The following is a 16,371-nucleotide window of genomic DNA, read 5'->3' as shown; positions in this document are numbered from 1 at the left end:
TTGGCCTACTAAACTTGAATACTGTGTACAGGAACAAATGAATGGACATATTGAGGTCATTTTCACTGAGCTGAAATTTAAAACACATGTTGTATTAGTATTTATAGATATATGATATAATATCATTTATCTCCACATCCCCTGTTTCCACCTTGGTCTGAACAGCCACATTTCATGCCTGGATTATTTCTACAGCATCCTAACTGCTCTCCTTCCTATTCTTTACTCCTTCAAACTGTTCTCCTTATAGCAGTCAGAGTGATTTTATTTAAATGTCATTCAGCTTGTGTCAGCCCAGTGCCTTCTCATTTGACATTAATAGAAGCTGAAGTCCTTACACTGACCTAGAAGATGCTACCTCTGTTACTTCTGTTATTCTGTTACATCGGTTACTTCTCAGCCGGAAATTCCTGCTTTCTTCTCTCTCACTCACATCCTCACTCAGTGCCAGCCATGCTGGCCTCCCTGCGGTCTTATTATTCCTGGCACACACCGGGCAGGCTCTTGCTCTGGGCCTGTGCCCTTTTCATTCCTCTGCCTATAATACCAATAACTCCAAGCTCACTCCTTCCTCTCCTTGGGGGCTTTCCTCATTTTTTGCCTTCTTGGCGAGGCCTTCCCTGACATCCCATCTAAAATTTCAACCCTACCTTCCTATTTGGCATATCCACTCTCCTTGTTATCTTTTTCTCCTTAGCACTTATTACCACTTATTATGTGATACTTATAAGTAGGTTTTACTTTCTGTCTCACCTACTGAAATGTATGGTCCATGTTTTCTTCATTCATATCCCACAGGACCAAGAGAGGTTGCTCTATAGACCATGTATTTACAAACACACACACACACACACACACGCGCGCGCGCGTACGCGTGCGTGTGCGCACACGCGCTAGAACTTAGAAATCTCAAGCACCATACCTGACAGTGACGGGGATCTAGTAAAAACTAGAGAGTAAAAGAAAACAAAAGTAGCCTAAGAGGAAAAAAAAAGCAAATTTATTTTCTTCCACCACTCTCAGTGTAACTTAGTATATATATGAAAAACCTGTAGTCTGATATGAAAATCTGCATTCCCACAGAATATTCTTTCTGCTCCAGCCTCGTCACTATATCTGGAACATGGCTGTACTCCATCACTATAAATAAGTAAAATATGAACTATGTAAAAAATTAACCAATGAAAGAGATAAAAGTCTAAAAAGATCTGTTTCAGTCCCTGGAGAGTTCTTTGCCCTCAGGAGCTTACAGTCTGTTCTTAGACATTACCTGAAAGTTACCTGGAATTCTCTGGGAGGGGAGGAGGCCTATCTGTAACCCACACTTAGTTATGATACTGGTTCTGACAGAAGCCTGCAGAATCAACCAATGTATTCTGCATTTCTATATTTCTCTTACTGAAACTAGAAGAAAATACACATTGTCAAAAAAGTTATTAAATCATGGGTTTTCTTTCCGTAAATACATCTTTCTCCTAGTTCTTCAGGTTTATTTTATATTTTTGTTCATTCAGACCCTGACCAAACTTTTCCTCCACAGTCAACATCCTCTATCCACTGCCCTTCTAGGCTGTAACCACCTTGAAAGCAAGGTGGAATTATAGAATGATAGAATTCTAGGATATACCTGTAGAGTAGTTACTGAAGAAACGTTTTGACCCATTTGCATTCTTTATTATTTCCCATATTCCTGATATTCTCACCTCTACTCCTTCCTAAAACCTTCTTTCTGAACTCCCTTTTTATCACCTCCATCTATCTTGTCAGTATATTACTGCTGCATACCAATACGTCCTTACAGTTCCGCAGTAAGCACTTCAGTGTTCTCCCCCAATAAGAAACAATATCTCATGCAGGGATGAATTCAAGTATTGTAAGGCCTGAAGCTTATGCAATTTTAAGAAAAAAGAGAAAATTATGAATACAAAATTGATACATGTGAATATCTGTTAAAAGGACAAAATAAATCACAACAAATTACAAAAGTTAAAAAGCTGACAAATGCCACAAACATCACATATGTTTTTTAACTTCCTGGAGCCTTGGAAGGGACGTGTACAGGTGAGGAAGGAGCCCTGAGACGTAAGGGTCATGATTTATCCATTCTGATTTCATTCCTTTCATTCTATGTAATTAGTCTCACATTCTTAATTCTAGGGCTCACATTTCCGTCTTATGTAACATACATAACTTATTATAGCACACATACTACTGTTTTGCTTCCTCTTTCCACACCTTAGATTGTATGATTCTTCTCAAGGTTCAATCTCTCTGCATCTCTTCAACAGATAAAGTGTCTCAAAAGTATGCATTACAGAAGGGTCTTGTGGAGGGCCCCCTTCACTTAATGCTGAACACCAGTGAGTTTCTGTGATTTGTCAACAGCCATAAAAAGGAGTTGATGAGAAAGATCAGTCCACACACTGGGTGCCAGACACCTGACATCTGACACCTACACCACGATTCTATTCACTAACAAGATATGCTTTCAGCGACTTACAGACCATGAGAGTTACATAAGCAGATATTCATTGTATGTATGTCCATAGACTTTAATCAGACATGAGATTAATAAATTGTTGATAAGAAGAAAAACTTAGAAGCCTTTTTATAAGACTAGCCAAAAGTATGGTTTTACGGTTAGGAGGTGATATATTTACATGGGACATGACTTAATCACTTCAGGTTTTAAATTTTTTTAAAATTTATTCAGGCCTAATAAATACCTAAAATGATATTCCATTATAGCAGAATACCTCTAGCAGATCAATGCTCCTTTACAGGAAGCCTGAACTTTGTGAGATTAACTGTCATCTATGAAAATAATTTCGTCTATCCTTAACAAAGTAGTTTCTTTAGTCTAGATCTTCATAGTTAACTAAGCATGAAAAATACATCAGCTCCTTTCATACTCACAGTTAGCCCCATGAGATAGGTCTTGAAACCTCCTAACTGAAACATCAACCCATCCAGATGAGATAAAAGGAGACTCAGAGGACATAAACAACTTGCCTAACATCATGAGGATGACATTAATTCAGAGTCTTCTGACTTCAAATCTGTGCTTTTTCCATTAGGAATATTCCAAATCCCTGCAGTTCAGAGCTCAGACCTGACCACGGTCAATTATCTACGCATGTTCAGAGAGAGGGGACGGAATTCAAGCTTAAGTAGCACATACTATTCTTATCATCAAAGATCTCCAAAGTAAGTACCATCTTTTCACTACTTCTGTGAAATACTATATCAAACACTATATTAAATGTTTCTGACACATTATTTGTAAACCTGATAACAATTGTGCAGCCACTATTATTATCCCGATTTCCCAAATGAGAACACCAAAGTACTAAAAGTTAAACGACTTATCCAGGCAAAAAGTAGCAGAGCTCAATCTAAATCCTGATGTGTCTGACTCTAAAAACATTCTCTTTATATAATGAAGACCTTGAAGCACTGGCTGTTTGAAGATTTTTTACAGCTATTAAAGACAGTTCAGCATCCTTGCTTCCAAAATAGCAACTCCAAGTTCATACACACCAAAATGTAGCCTGTTATGGCATACTGATTAGACAAATCCAGAAATTTAAAAACAGAAACAACTGTTAATCATTAATCAGTATCACTTGAACATACATATATATTTCAAGCTATACCACTCTTATTGATAAAAGCAATCAAATTAGGATATGGAGTATTATACATACTAAAAAATGTGTAAAAAAAAAAGGGCAATTATTTCATTTTCTTGATGTCCCTATCGGAAATACTGACTCAAACATAGTTTCCTCTGATTAATTTCAAAATAAATGGATAAAGAAGAGAAACATCTTTCTTTGTCCTGGCAATACAGCTAATCATTAATATGTAAGTATGATATCACTGCATCTTAAAAATAGTATATTACAACCTACCAGTCCAGGTACCCACAATTTATATTCTTTCTTTCCAGAAGATAGTTTCCTAAATATTTTTTAGAAAAATCCTTGTATCAACAAGAAATATGATCTTGTGCCATGTGTACCTGACACACTATCTTGCAGGAATTCTGAGAAATCTCATGCTAATGACCAATCCGTACCTGGTAATCCCCCTGGAACAAGAATAAGGAAGCTCACTCATCTGTGTGGTGTGTTTCCTGGTCTCCAGCTTTGATCACTGCCATGCCATCTGTAACATATGCCAAAAAAGCATAAGCAGAAGTAGAGACTTTCTTGCCTCGGAACATTATCCTTTAAGTCACACAGGAGTGTGTCCTCTACTGGAATTAGCTCTTCTACCATAGTTCTTCAGGACAGGGAATTCCAGAGGCGAACTTCTAAAATCAAAACCACCATGCCAAAAACACCTAACCTCACCTCCACTCCAATCACTGATTCTCAAATATACATCCAACAACATTTTCTTGCCCGAAACCCTGTCAGTTCATCTTTAAGAGGTGCTAACTAGCCGAATCAATATCCCCTACACCGAGACAACTAGAAACTGAGAATTTGGAAATATCCATGAACTAGAATTTATGCCACAGGTACATTTCCTCACAGAATAGCATATAGACAAACTAAGATAAACTAATTTCTTTACAGGTCTACCTACTGGCCTGGGAGAAGGTAATTTTCCACATAGCTCTGGCTAAATCCTTAAGCAAACATTGTATATCATTGGTTATAACTTTTTGCTCTCCTAGTCTATGTTCCTACTGATTCATTAAGAAGCTTCTTGAAGCTACATTCAGAGCTTAACACTATACTCCTATCTTAGCTCCAAACAGCATTGTCCAAACAAATATGATTTTATTATCAATAATAAAGACACAATTTATCTTCAAAATACTTCAACTAAATTGATTTTCAGCTGGAAAACCTAACAATATAAACAAATATCTGTTTTTGGTTCAATGGCTAAAATGTGTTTAGTTCTTATGGATTCACTGTTCTCTTGTGAAAACTGTTGAAATATGAAAGGTATCATGCAGGTAACATATTTCACAATTATGATGTTATGATACACAATACTAGGGGGAAAATCATTTGGAGAATAATTTCAGAAGTCCAGCGATTAAATAAAGCTTAGAACCAATGATATGCACATAAAGGATTAGGTTTGGCCCATTATACTTCCTAAACAAACTTTTATTTTATTTATATTTTCTACTCTTCCTTTTCTGCAGATATAAAATTGTTGTAAGTTGATATAAAATGATACAACTTGTTAATAAGTCTAACAATTGCTATGTGTTAATTTTTTTAAATGTCCTAATGTATTTTATTGTATTGATTCAAAATACAATGATTAAATCTCTAAGAAGAACAAAGGTCCAGCATTGTGAACCCATGGAAGACTCAAAATAAAAATTTTTTTTTTCTAAATTAACCTATACCTTCAATATAATCACTACCAGTTTTCAACAGAGATTTTCCTGAAAACTGACAAGCCGGTTCTAGAATGTATATGCAAGACCAAAGGTCAGGAATTGTCCCAAGAGGATTTTGAATAACAACAGTATGGTAGATTACCTACCATATGTCAGGACTTAAAGTCATCATAATTACAACAGTGTGACGCTGATGTAGGGATAGACAAACAGACAAGCTAGAACAAACATCTCATAAAAGACCCACACATGTACAAAAAAATCAATGTATGACGGATGGGGCACTGAAGATCAGTGGGCGCAACGATACACTCTTCAATAAATGGTGCACAGGCAACTGATTATCCATACTGATGGGGGAGAAAACTAAAATTTCCAGTCAGAGCACGATATACTAAAAATAACTTAATTCTGTGTCTATAAGGACATTATATAAAGAGTACGATTTCACAATTTTTAGAAGGAAATATAGGCTAATATTTGAAGACTTCAGGGCAAGGAGAATTTCCTAAATAATATAGAACATTTATAAAACTTAATAGAAACAAAACAAGCCAACTATGTTAAAATTTCAACTTTAAAAAAAAAAAGACACTAAAAAAACAAGCCACATACTGGGAAGAGATATTTACAGCCTACATACTTGGAAAAGATATTTACAGCCTACATACTTGACAAACGATTATAACCAGAATACATAAAGATTCTCTAAAATTCAATTTAAAAGACATAAACAATCCAAATAAAGAATAAGCAAAAGAAAAAGCAAATCACAGATGAGGAAAACCCAAGTGCTAACAAGATTAGTAACATATTATCATACTCAACATGACTGAAGGTAAGGTGAACGAAGAAGACAATGGCCTATCATTTCACATTATATTTGAAAAAGAAAATGTTGAGAAAGAGGAACAAGGATATAAAGGTATAAGAACACTAATTTACTACGGATGAATGTAAAAATAGCGTAACACTTTGGAGAGCAACTTGGAAAAATCAACTACTGTTGAAGAAACCACACAACGTTCTCCTATATTATTTAATAAGATAGTCACTATAACCCAGGAATTGAACTTCTTCTAAATTTTTTTGTACTTTTATTATAGAAGAAACTTCTGTACATGTGCAAAAGGAGACTAATTCAAAAAATTAATTACAGCATTGTTGGAAATAGTAAAAAAAAAACTCATATATAACCGAAATAACCAGAGAATGTTTAAATTAAACTGTAGTAGAGACATACAGTAATAGAATTCTGTCCTGAAGTGAAAATAAATAACTAGAACGACATGTGTGTACACATAGCTATTTTAGATAAACCATTTTAGATAAAACTCATAAACTCTGGAACTAAAAAAAGTGGCAAAAATACATGTACAGTAAACTATCATTTATATAAAATTTCATAAACAAGCAAAATGAATCCTTATAAAATTTATGAATACATACATAAAACTATAAAGAAAAGCAAGTGAAGGGTAATCTCAAATTAAGTCTAGTGGTTTATTTTGGGCGAGTAAGAGAGGTTTGGGAGAGGAGAGGTAACTACAATTAAAGGAGGCTTTAATTGGTTTATAGGTACTTATCTCTCCTAAAAATATGAAACAAATAGGCAAAATGTTAAGACTTAAAACAATATGGTGAGTACATGGTTGTTTGCCATATTATTCTCTACAGCTTTTTTGTACACTCAAACACTTGTAATGAAAATTACAGGTCAGTGCCCAATTAACTGTTAAACTGCATACATCAAACCGTGAATGCTGAGACGCTCCCTCTGCCCCACTTCCGTCGGGGAAGGCAGAACAGAAGATGTGTGATGTGGAGTTGCACAACCCAATAGATGAGAAATCTTATAAGGCAAATGTTTTTGTTTTTGTTTTTGTTTTGCGGTACGCGGGCCTCTCACTGCTGTGGCCTCTCCCGTTGTGGAGCACAGGCTTCGGACGCGCAGGCTCAGCGGCCATGGCTCACGGGCCCAGCCGCTCCGCGTTATGTGGGATCTTCCCGGACCGGGGCACGAACCCGCGTCCCCTGCATCGGCAGGCGGACTCTCAACCACTGCGCCACCAGGGAAGCCCCCAAGGCAAATCTTTTAAGGCAGTTTTCCTGATTGTGGAGGAGGCCCAGACTAAGGAAAATCACATCCACTTTCAACGAATTAGCAAACATCAAACCCTGACTTCCTGTGTTTACCGTGTAACGGGGAAATGCAACCACTGAGCTGCTTCAGTAAAATTTTCCAAGATTGAGAGCAAAACTCACTCACCATTTAAGTGCAAATGAATCAGAAAGAGACGTGTCAGGCAGCAAACATTTCCATGTAGGACTTGCTATTTTGAGTTTAGATTTTAATTTCTAATTTAAAACTCATCTGTTTTCTGCCCTTCACCCTCTCTCCACCAGACAGCCAACACAAAGACTGGGAGATTCTGGACTGGTGAAGAACCCAGTAGACAACTGTAGATTCTGGGTTGTACTGGCAAAAACAGGATCTAGATATTGACAGTCAAGATAGCATCGTGAGTCTAACAGAAATACTACCAAGAGTTGTAATAAAGATTTATGTTTTAAGAGAAAATAAAGTAAATCTGGAAATCATAAATAACAAATTATATGTGTGAGTTATGTAACAACTGGACTCTAATAATCAGAGGATCTATAGTCATAGGGAGGCCTGGCTTAGCACTTGGCAAAGCTTTGGGAGAATTAATAAATAATACAATTAATAAAAGTAAAATCTTAAGTCACATGCACACAGCTTTTAATGATTTCCCACTTTACCCAATGAAACAAACTGCAAAACTATTATTTCCAAAAATGATGATGACTTTAATGGCAGTCTCTGAGTTTATAAAATCACAGATGTAATTTTAGGTTCATTTCAGTTTCCTTTCTTGAATGGGTTTGTATTATATCTATTATTAATTTAGGTGCATGAACTTAAAAATGGTCATATAAGTTGCCAAATGCAAAGAGCATCACTTCATCACAGAGTGCTTCACTGAAATTGTACATAAAAATCATCCTGATTTGTAGCATTTGCTGATTTTCATGGTGTAAGGGCAAAGAAGGGTATGAAATTTTATCTTTAAATTATTCGAGTATCTTTGTCAACTATATCAGGCAAAGTTACTGTTGCAAATTTTATCTTAAAATAAAAATAGCATATTCATTTCTTTCTGAAGTATGCTATTAGAAAGCAATCATATCACTCCCATCCTTACAAACAGGCCTCAATTCCTGTATCTTAACTAGACTGCAATACCAACAGAGTAGCATTAGGCATGATAGGATTATAGTCATAGAAAATTCACAGAGACCCAGTGTTTGCTCATAATGGTTATTTCTTGATTCATATAGTCTTTTCCTTCATTTAGCTATGTGGCTAAACCTCCAATTTTCCTTGTTGTATGAATACCATTAGAATATTTTCAATAATATGCTTTCAGTTATATATGTGGTGATGTCCTGGTAAACTGGCATTCTGAAAATCAACAGGCAAATAAATGGACAAAAAAGGCCTGATTCATAGCATTTGCCTATTTTCATGTTGTAAATACTGTCACCATGGCCAATTCAAGCTAACAATGTGATGGTACTGAGTGTGAAGTTGGGAAGAGATATTCAAAACATCTCTTAGTGAGTTGGGCAAGCTGCTTCCAGCAGAACACTGTGATGAATAAATACTGCCTCAAATTTGTGTTTATTCGAATTGTCTATCAAAATATCTAGGGATTTTTTTCAGTAGGGTCCAATATATTTAATTTAAGACAATGACAGGGAATAATCTTAACATAATTCAGTTTCAAACAATAACAGGCAACATTTTATTAAACGATGAAACGACAGAAAAATGCTTTCTAAATAACATTTAATTTAGGATAAAAATAGAAGGATAGACTGAGGCTGCTTTATGATAAATATATTCGTGGTAAGCAATCTAACTGAAAACTTGTAAACTATATCTATGTTAGGTTTTGGAAAATGAAAATGATCACATCGTCTAATTAATGACTGAAAATTATTGTGTATCTTGAGAATCAAGCTGTAACCTTTTACTGGAAGAAACATCATTTTATGGCCCATAAGACACATCTGTAAAGTTCATTACTTTAAAATACTTTATGATGTAATGAGGTGAATAGAATAGTACCTAGCACAGGAGTTGGCAATTTTTTTTCTTGAAAGGGTCAGAGAGAATATATATATTTTAGGCTTTGTAGACCATACAGTCTCTGTTGTGAATGCAGTTCTGCTATTGTAGTGGGAAAACACCCGTGTTCAATATGTAAATTAATAATCCTGGCTGTGTTCTAATGAAACAATGTTTACAGAAACAGGCAGCAGATGGATTTGGCTTGTGGGTCATCCATAGTTTGCTGACCTGACTTTACCATGTACTGAATCATGTGATGTTTTTATGGCTCTGATTTCAATATAATTTTTCCTGGTGTTTATGAAACACTAATCCTTTTAATCAATGTGTTTTTTAAAAATATAATGTTGCCCCAGTCAGTAAAAAATCTTGACTAATTACTGTTTCTTAAACAAGATATTCCCATAGCACTCCAACTGCCAAAAAGGACAATGCAACTGAAAATAAAATGAATATAGCTGTGGACATACCTTCCTTTATATTACTCTACCAAAATATCATAATTAACCAAAAGGAGAGTTTTACCTAGACAGTAAAAGAAGCAAAAACTTTCATATCAAATTAAGATATATTTAATATGAGCACATTCATTTTAATTTACTCTGAAATCCTTATTCTTACCTTCTACAAGTTTCCCTGTCTGTTCTGCACTTCCCCCAGGAAGAATGTTGGCGATATAAGCTCCAATTTCTCCGCTATGTCCAGGGATTTCTTTACCACCCACAATTCTAATTCCTAATCCATTACCTGTATTGAAAAATTAGCAAATTATTAGCAATAAGTTAAGAAACAACAGTTATCACAAGTTATAAGGTGCACAAAAAATGGGTTCTGGTATCTAGAAGTTAACTACAATATGAATATTGGAACTGGATACCAATATCAAAAGAACAATATTCTGATTTCAATAATAGTTGATAGGAAAGAGAACTTTCTGAGATCTTGGTCGGATCTATAATGATTAATCTGATATTAACAAATAATTTTTATTTTAGCCATATTCAGTAATATAATAAGGCTCTGTCCATTTTGATCAGATATTTTGTAAAAATTTTATATGAGGATGTTCCCAGTATAAGAAATTCCACAGCATATAATTCATTTATGAAATCAAGGAGCATTTAACTTACAAAAAGATACTAACGGCTATCATAAATTGAGAAGACACAATCTAAACATATAAATGACTGCAACTGATAAAGTGAAAACACGATCATGACTTATGAATTATTATTCACATTTCAGCATTAACTCATAAACTAATACTGTTTGTGCATTAATATGGCACTTAGTACAGGGACAATAAAAGCATTCTTGATTGATGAGCAACTGAGTAAACTGTTCCTTATTCCACAGAACAGATTTTTCTGTAATTAGCCACATGAAAGAAAGATGGAGAATGATTATTGTGAGAAATCTAACTGAGACAGAAATAAACTGTTGATATTTTATCTTTTTAAAAAAATAATCTAAAAATTAGCTAGTGTTTACAGCACCAGATATATTTTTGTTACAAGTGTCAAGATTTTAAAATGAAAGCACTAAAAGAAAGCAGAATTCTCCTTTACTGAAGACACAATTATCTCTTTAAAATAAACTTCATTCCATTCAGTGATTGAAGTGCCATTTTCAACTCTTTCAAAATCTCCAAAATTAAAAGCCAGCTCTCTTCCAAATCCTGTTCCCTTCCTACTTAACTCTTCAGAAACCATCCCTGGAGTCAGCATCGACGCAGTCCAAACATTCAACAAGTAGTAGCGGAATTATGGAACCCTTCTTCATTGATCTAGTAGCGATATATTTTGGAAAAATACTGTTTCTTATTTCTAGGTGATGTGATACTTCCAAATGAATTTCGTCTTTCCTTTTCTTCCCCCCCTTCCCTTCCATCTTTCCATCATTGTTTTTCCCCTCTTTTCTCCCTCTCTTTCCCTAGTACCCCCACCTCCATCCTTACCCCCCAGACCTACTTTTACAATAGAGCAAGTGTTCTGAAAAATGATTTAGCCTCAAAACAAAAACAAAAACGAAACAAATTAACTGTTCTTCTACAAGGGGTTGTCAAGGGTCAGAGTTAAGTAAGATACTAGCTCTCTCTGGCCCCACTTGTGGACCTTTTCTGTCACAAGTTTCTTGGTTCACTGTTACTGTTCTTTGTAGAGATTAATTGATGATACAAGCTGAACATAACTGGATGAATGAAGACTATCATCTACTATATGATTTTTAGTCTCAACTAAGCCTGGATAGAGACAGTTGATTTCTTAGACATTAGCCTTTAAAGATTCACCAGGACTGATTCTACAGTAAGACATCAGATAGATACTAATAAAGGGTAGAAGATGAAGAAAAGTTATTAGCCACTCTTCATTCAATTAGGTTAGCCTAGTTTTTTTCTTTTTTTAGTGTACTAAGACATTTTAGAAATTACAAAATGAGGACTTAAAAATAGCTGGTCATATTTAAAGGGTTATTCCATGGAATTTATCCAAAAAAATAAAACTAGATTCTTAATCTAAGGTTTGGTTTCACTTTCCATGGTTGAATCACTCACAAGTTGTAGTTCATCACTTATTAAAGATTTCATAAAACCCACACAGATACTGAATTTCTAAGTAGTCAGTATAACCATATCAATTTTAAGACATGGTCAGTCTGAGATCCCAAAAAATGATTCATGAGATTTCCTTAGTGTAAAGCCATAGTTTCAAGACCTTGCCTTATATCAAAATCTATCATAATTTATGCTAGACTACAGTGGAGTATATAGAGTGCTTGTGGCATGGGTCTTACTTCTTTCTTTTTTTAATTTTTAAATTTTACTTATTTTATTTATTTGGTTTTGCCAGGTCTTAGTTGCGGCAGGCGGGCTCCTTAGTTGTGACTTGCCAGCTCCTTAGTTGTGGCACATGGGCTCCTTAGTTGCAGCAGGTGGGCTTCTTAGTTGCAGCTCAAGAGCTCCTTAGTTGTGGCTTGCCAGCTCCTTTGTTGCAGCTAGTGGGCTCCTTAGTTGCAGCTCACCAGCTCCTTAGTTGTGGCATGCGAACTCTTAGTTGCGGTATTCACGTGGGATCTAGTTCTCTGAGCAGGGCTCGAACCCTGGCCCCCTGCATTGGGAGCGCAGAGTCTTAACCACTGCGCCACCAGGGAAGTCCCACTTATTTCTTTTTAAGCTTAAAAATTAGAATATAAATGTAGCTCATAAAAATAATTTCAGCACTATATAATATATGGTGCAGCCATATGCTTAGACTCTACAAAGAGAATTGTTATACCTTGTAAAGGTATAGCTAAAAAGTAGAACTTCAAAATCTATTAACATGTGACTATTTTTAAAAATTTGATTATAGTTTCATTCTGTAGATGACATTGTCTTGAGGATTAAGTAGCTGGGTCCTTCATGTCATTTGATTTTTAGTGACCGAGTACGTTCTAAAACCCTGTAGTATAGGATGTGTGATAGGAAATTACAATCATACCTATCTTAATAAAGTAGCATGACACAATAATTATTTAATTTTGTAAGATACAGTTTCATGCTAGTGAATTCAAAACTTTCTAAATATACTTTATAAGCTTCAGTGTCTTTGGTAAAATGGGAGTAATATATAGCCATGAAAATACTATGAGAAATGATATTTGATATACAGTTGACCATTGAACAACATGGGGATTAGGGGTGCTGACCCTCTGTGCAGACGAAAATCCTCATATAACTTATAGCAGTCTTCCGTAGACAAGGTTCGTCTGTATACTCGGTTCCATAACCCTGGATTCAACCAACCATGGATTGGGTAGTACTGCAGTATTTACTATTGAAAAAATCTGCATATAAGTGGACCTATGCAGTTCAAACTCTTGTTGTTTTCAAGGGTCAACTGTATATAGAAACTACTCAGGCATATAGTAAATTTTCAACAATTACTTTTCCTCTTGTTGATGTTGCTATGGTGGCTCCCACTGTTTTTCACGTATAAAGTACCATAGAAATATTAAAAATCTGTGAAAGAAAAAGCAAGGTAGAAAATAACAACCCAGGAAAGGTAACATTTTTTGTTTATTTTACAATAGTTGCTTGTATCCTACTTTGGATGTCACAAGTACAAATTTAATTTACACAATTTCTAAGAATTTAAATCTGGATGTTTTGATTTAACGCTTATATAGTTGTACTTTTTTTTTTTTTTTTTGAGGTACATGGGCCTCACACTGTTGTGGCCTCTCCCATTGTGGAGCACAGGCTCCAGACGCACAGGCTCAGCGGCCATGGCTCACAGGCCTAGCCTCCGCGGCACGTGGGATCCTCCTGGACCGGGGCACGAACCCGCGTCCCCTGCATTGGCAGGCGGACTCTCAACCACTGCACCACCATGGAAACTTTGATATTTTATGTATTGAATGCAGATAAAACAAATAAAGACACTTCTATAAAGATAAAACACCTCAGCTCAAATCTAAAAAGCAGAATGCCAATAAAAGAGTTGATAAACTCAAGAAGCAACATTAATTTTTAACTGAAATGCTTAAATCTAAATGGTCCTTGATAACTGGTATTTATATTATCATTGTTTTCAACTTTTACAAATTTTTATCAACATAAACTTATTTTCTTCTCTGCTTCTAGTCCATCTAGAAACATTGCTAAAATGCTTCCTCAGTTAGATGCCATGAAAATGCACTGGTCTTGCTCTTGAGTTCACAGTATGGCAGAGTAGAGAGGCCAACAGTTACTATAATGAACATAGGAGCTTTAGGAAAAGAGATCACAAAAAGTTAGAGTAACTTCACACCATATAAGCATAAATGTGGTTAAGGAAGTCTCGTAGGGAAATCTGAATTTCTGAAATCCATTAAAATATATAGGAAATATTTATAAAAAAGAGAAGTTCTATCATAAAAGTAACAAAATCACTAAGAAAATGTATTACTGTATCTTGATAACCTTAGGATGAACCTTAGGATTTAAATGCATTGACCTTTTTTTTTCCTTAGAATCCATATATATGTGTTAGCATACGGTATTTGTTTTTCTCTTTCTGACTTACCTACTAGGGGCAAGACGGGAATAAAGACATAGACCTACTAGAGAATGGACTTGAGGAGATGGGGAGGGGGAAGGATAAGCTGTGACAAAGTGAGAGAGTGCTTTTACGTTTACCAAACGTAAAATAGATAGCTAATGGGAAGCAGCCGCATAGCACAGGGAGATCAGCTCGGTGGTTTGTGACCACCTAGAGGGGTGGGATAGGGAGGGTGGGAGGGAGGGAGACGCAAGAGGGAAGAGATATGGGAACATATATATATGTATAACTGATTCACTTTGTTATAAAGCAGAAACTAACACACCATTGTAAAGCAATTATACTCCAATAAAGATGTTTAAAATAAATAAATAAATAAATAAATGCATTGGTGTTTTCAAGTGTATGTATTTTATAATTATGGGATCAGTATACTATTATGTAGTCAGTTCTAAAGTTCTGGTCCAGGATGGCAGCATAGGAGGCTCCTGAACTCACCTTGTCTCATGGATACATTGAAATATACAGCTATACATGGAGCAATTCCCACTGGAAACAATCCAGAAACTAGCTGAGCAACTCCTACACGTGGGGTGAATGAGAAAATACCCACATCAAAACAGGTCCTGGCATACCCTCAACTACTGGGAGCTGTTGAGAACAAAGAAGGCAGCTTGTACAATCACATAGGTTTGATAGACAATCAAGAGTTTGGGCTAGGCGGAATGATAATGTTTATCTCCTACACGAGACCACTCCATCAAGATTGGGAGAGGTGGCTGTTTTATCCAGTGTGCAGAAACCAACACAGAGAGTCAAGGAAAATGAAGAAACAGAGGAATATGTTCCAAATAAAAGAACAAGATAAAAGTCTAGAAACAGATCTTAATGAAATAGAGATAGGTTATTTACTTATAAAAAGTTTAAAATAATGGTCATAAAGATGCTCACCAAGGTAGGAGAACAATGCCTGAACAAAGCGTAAATTTCAACAAACAGAAAATATAAGGACATACCAAACAGAAATTACAGAGCTGAAGAATACAGTAACTGAACTGCAAAGTTCGTAGGCCAGTTCAACAGCAGACTAGAGAACTGAAAGAAAGGATCAGTGAATCTGACAGGGCAGTGGAATCCATCCAAGTAGAGGAGTAAAAAGAAAAAAGCATGAAAAAGAATGAAGGTAGATTAAGGGACTTAAAGGATACCATCAAAATGAAAAGGCAACCTTCGGAAGAGGAGAAAATATTTGCAAATATATTTCTGATAAGGTGTTGATATGAAAATGTATATTACTATATAGAGAATTCATACAATTCAATAACAAAAAAAATAAACAGTGTGATTGAAAAAATGGGCAGAGGAAAGGTATAGACATTTTTCCAAAGAAGACATACAAATGGCCAACAGGTACACGTAAAGGTGTTCAAAATCACTATCAGGGAAATACAAATCAAAGCCACAGTGAGATGTGACTACACACCTGTTAGAATGGCTTTTACCAAGAAAAAACAACAAGCATCGGCGAGGATGTGGAGAAAAGTGAACCCTTGTGCATTGTTAGTGGGAATGTAAATTGGTACAGCCACTATGAAAAACAGCTTTGTGCATTGTTAGTGGGAATGTAAATTGGTACAGCCACTATGAAAAACAGTAAGGTAGTTTCTCAAAAAATTAAAAAAAGAACTACCAAATGATCCATGTATCCCACTTCTAGGTATATATCTGAAGGAAATGAAAACAGGATATTGAAGAGATATCTGTACTCTCACGTTCACTACAGCAATACTCACAGTAGCCAAGAAATGGAAACAATA

At 35.5% G+C, this 16,371-nt stretch overlaps 1 protein-coding gene across 1 annotated transcript in view; it reads right to left on the bottom strand.

The window, feature by feature from the left end:
* PCLO (piccolo presynaptic cytomatrix protein) overlaps positions 1 to 16,371 on the bottom strand; it is a 283,296-nt gene that overhangs the window by 51,041 nt on the left and 215,884 nt on the right. The window contains 1 exon segment of the mRNA XM_027102797.1: positions 10,155 to 10,280. Coding sequence (XP_026958598.1) covers positions 10,155 to 10,280 — 126 coding nt within the window.

This window comes from Aethalodelphis obliquidens, unplaced genomic scaffold (assembly GCF_003676395.1).
Source record: "Aethalodelphis obliquidens isolate GAN/ISIS:26980383/991018 unplaced genomic scaffold, ASM367639v1 scaffold5, whole genome shotgun sequence".
Classification (NCBI taxonomy): Eukaryota; Metazoa; Chordata; class Mammalia; order Artiodactyla; family Delphinidae; genus Aethalodelphis; species Aethalodelphis obliquidens.
The sequence above is the reverse complement of the archived record's forward strand: the minus strand, read 5'-3'. Positions and strand labels throughout refer to the sequence as shown.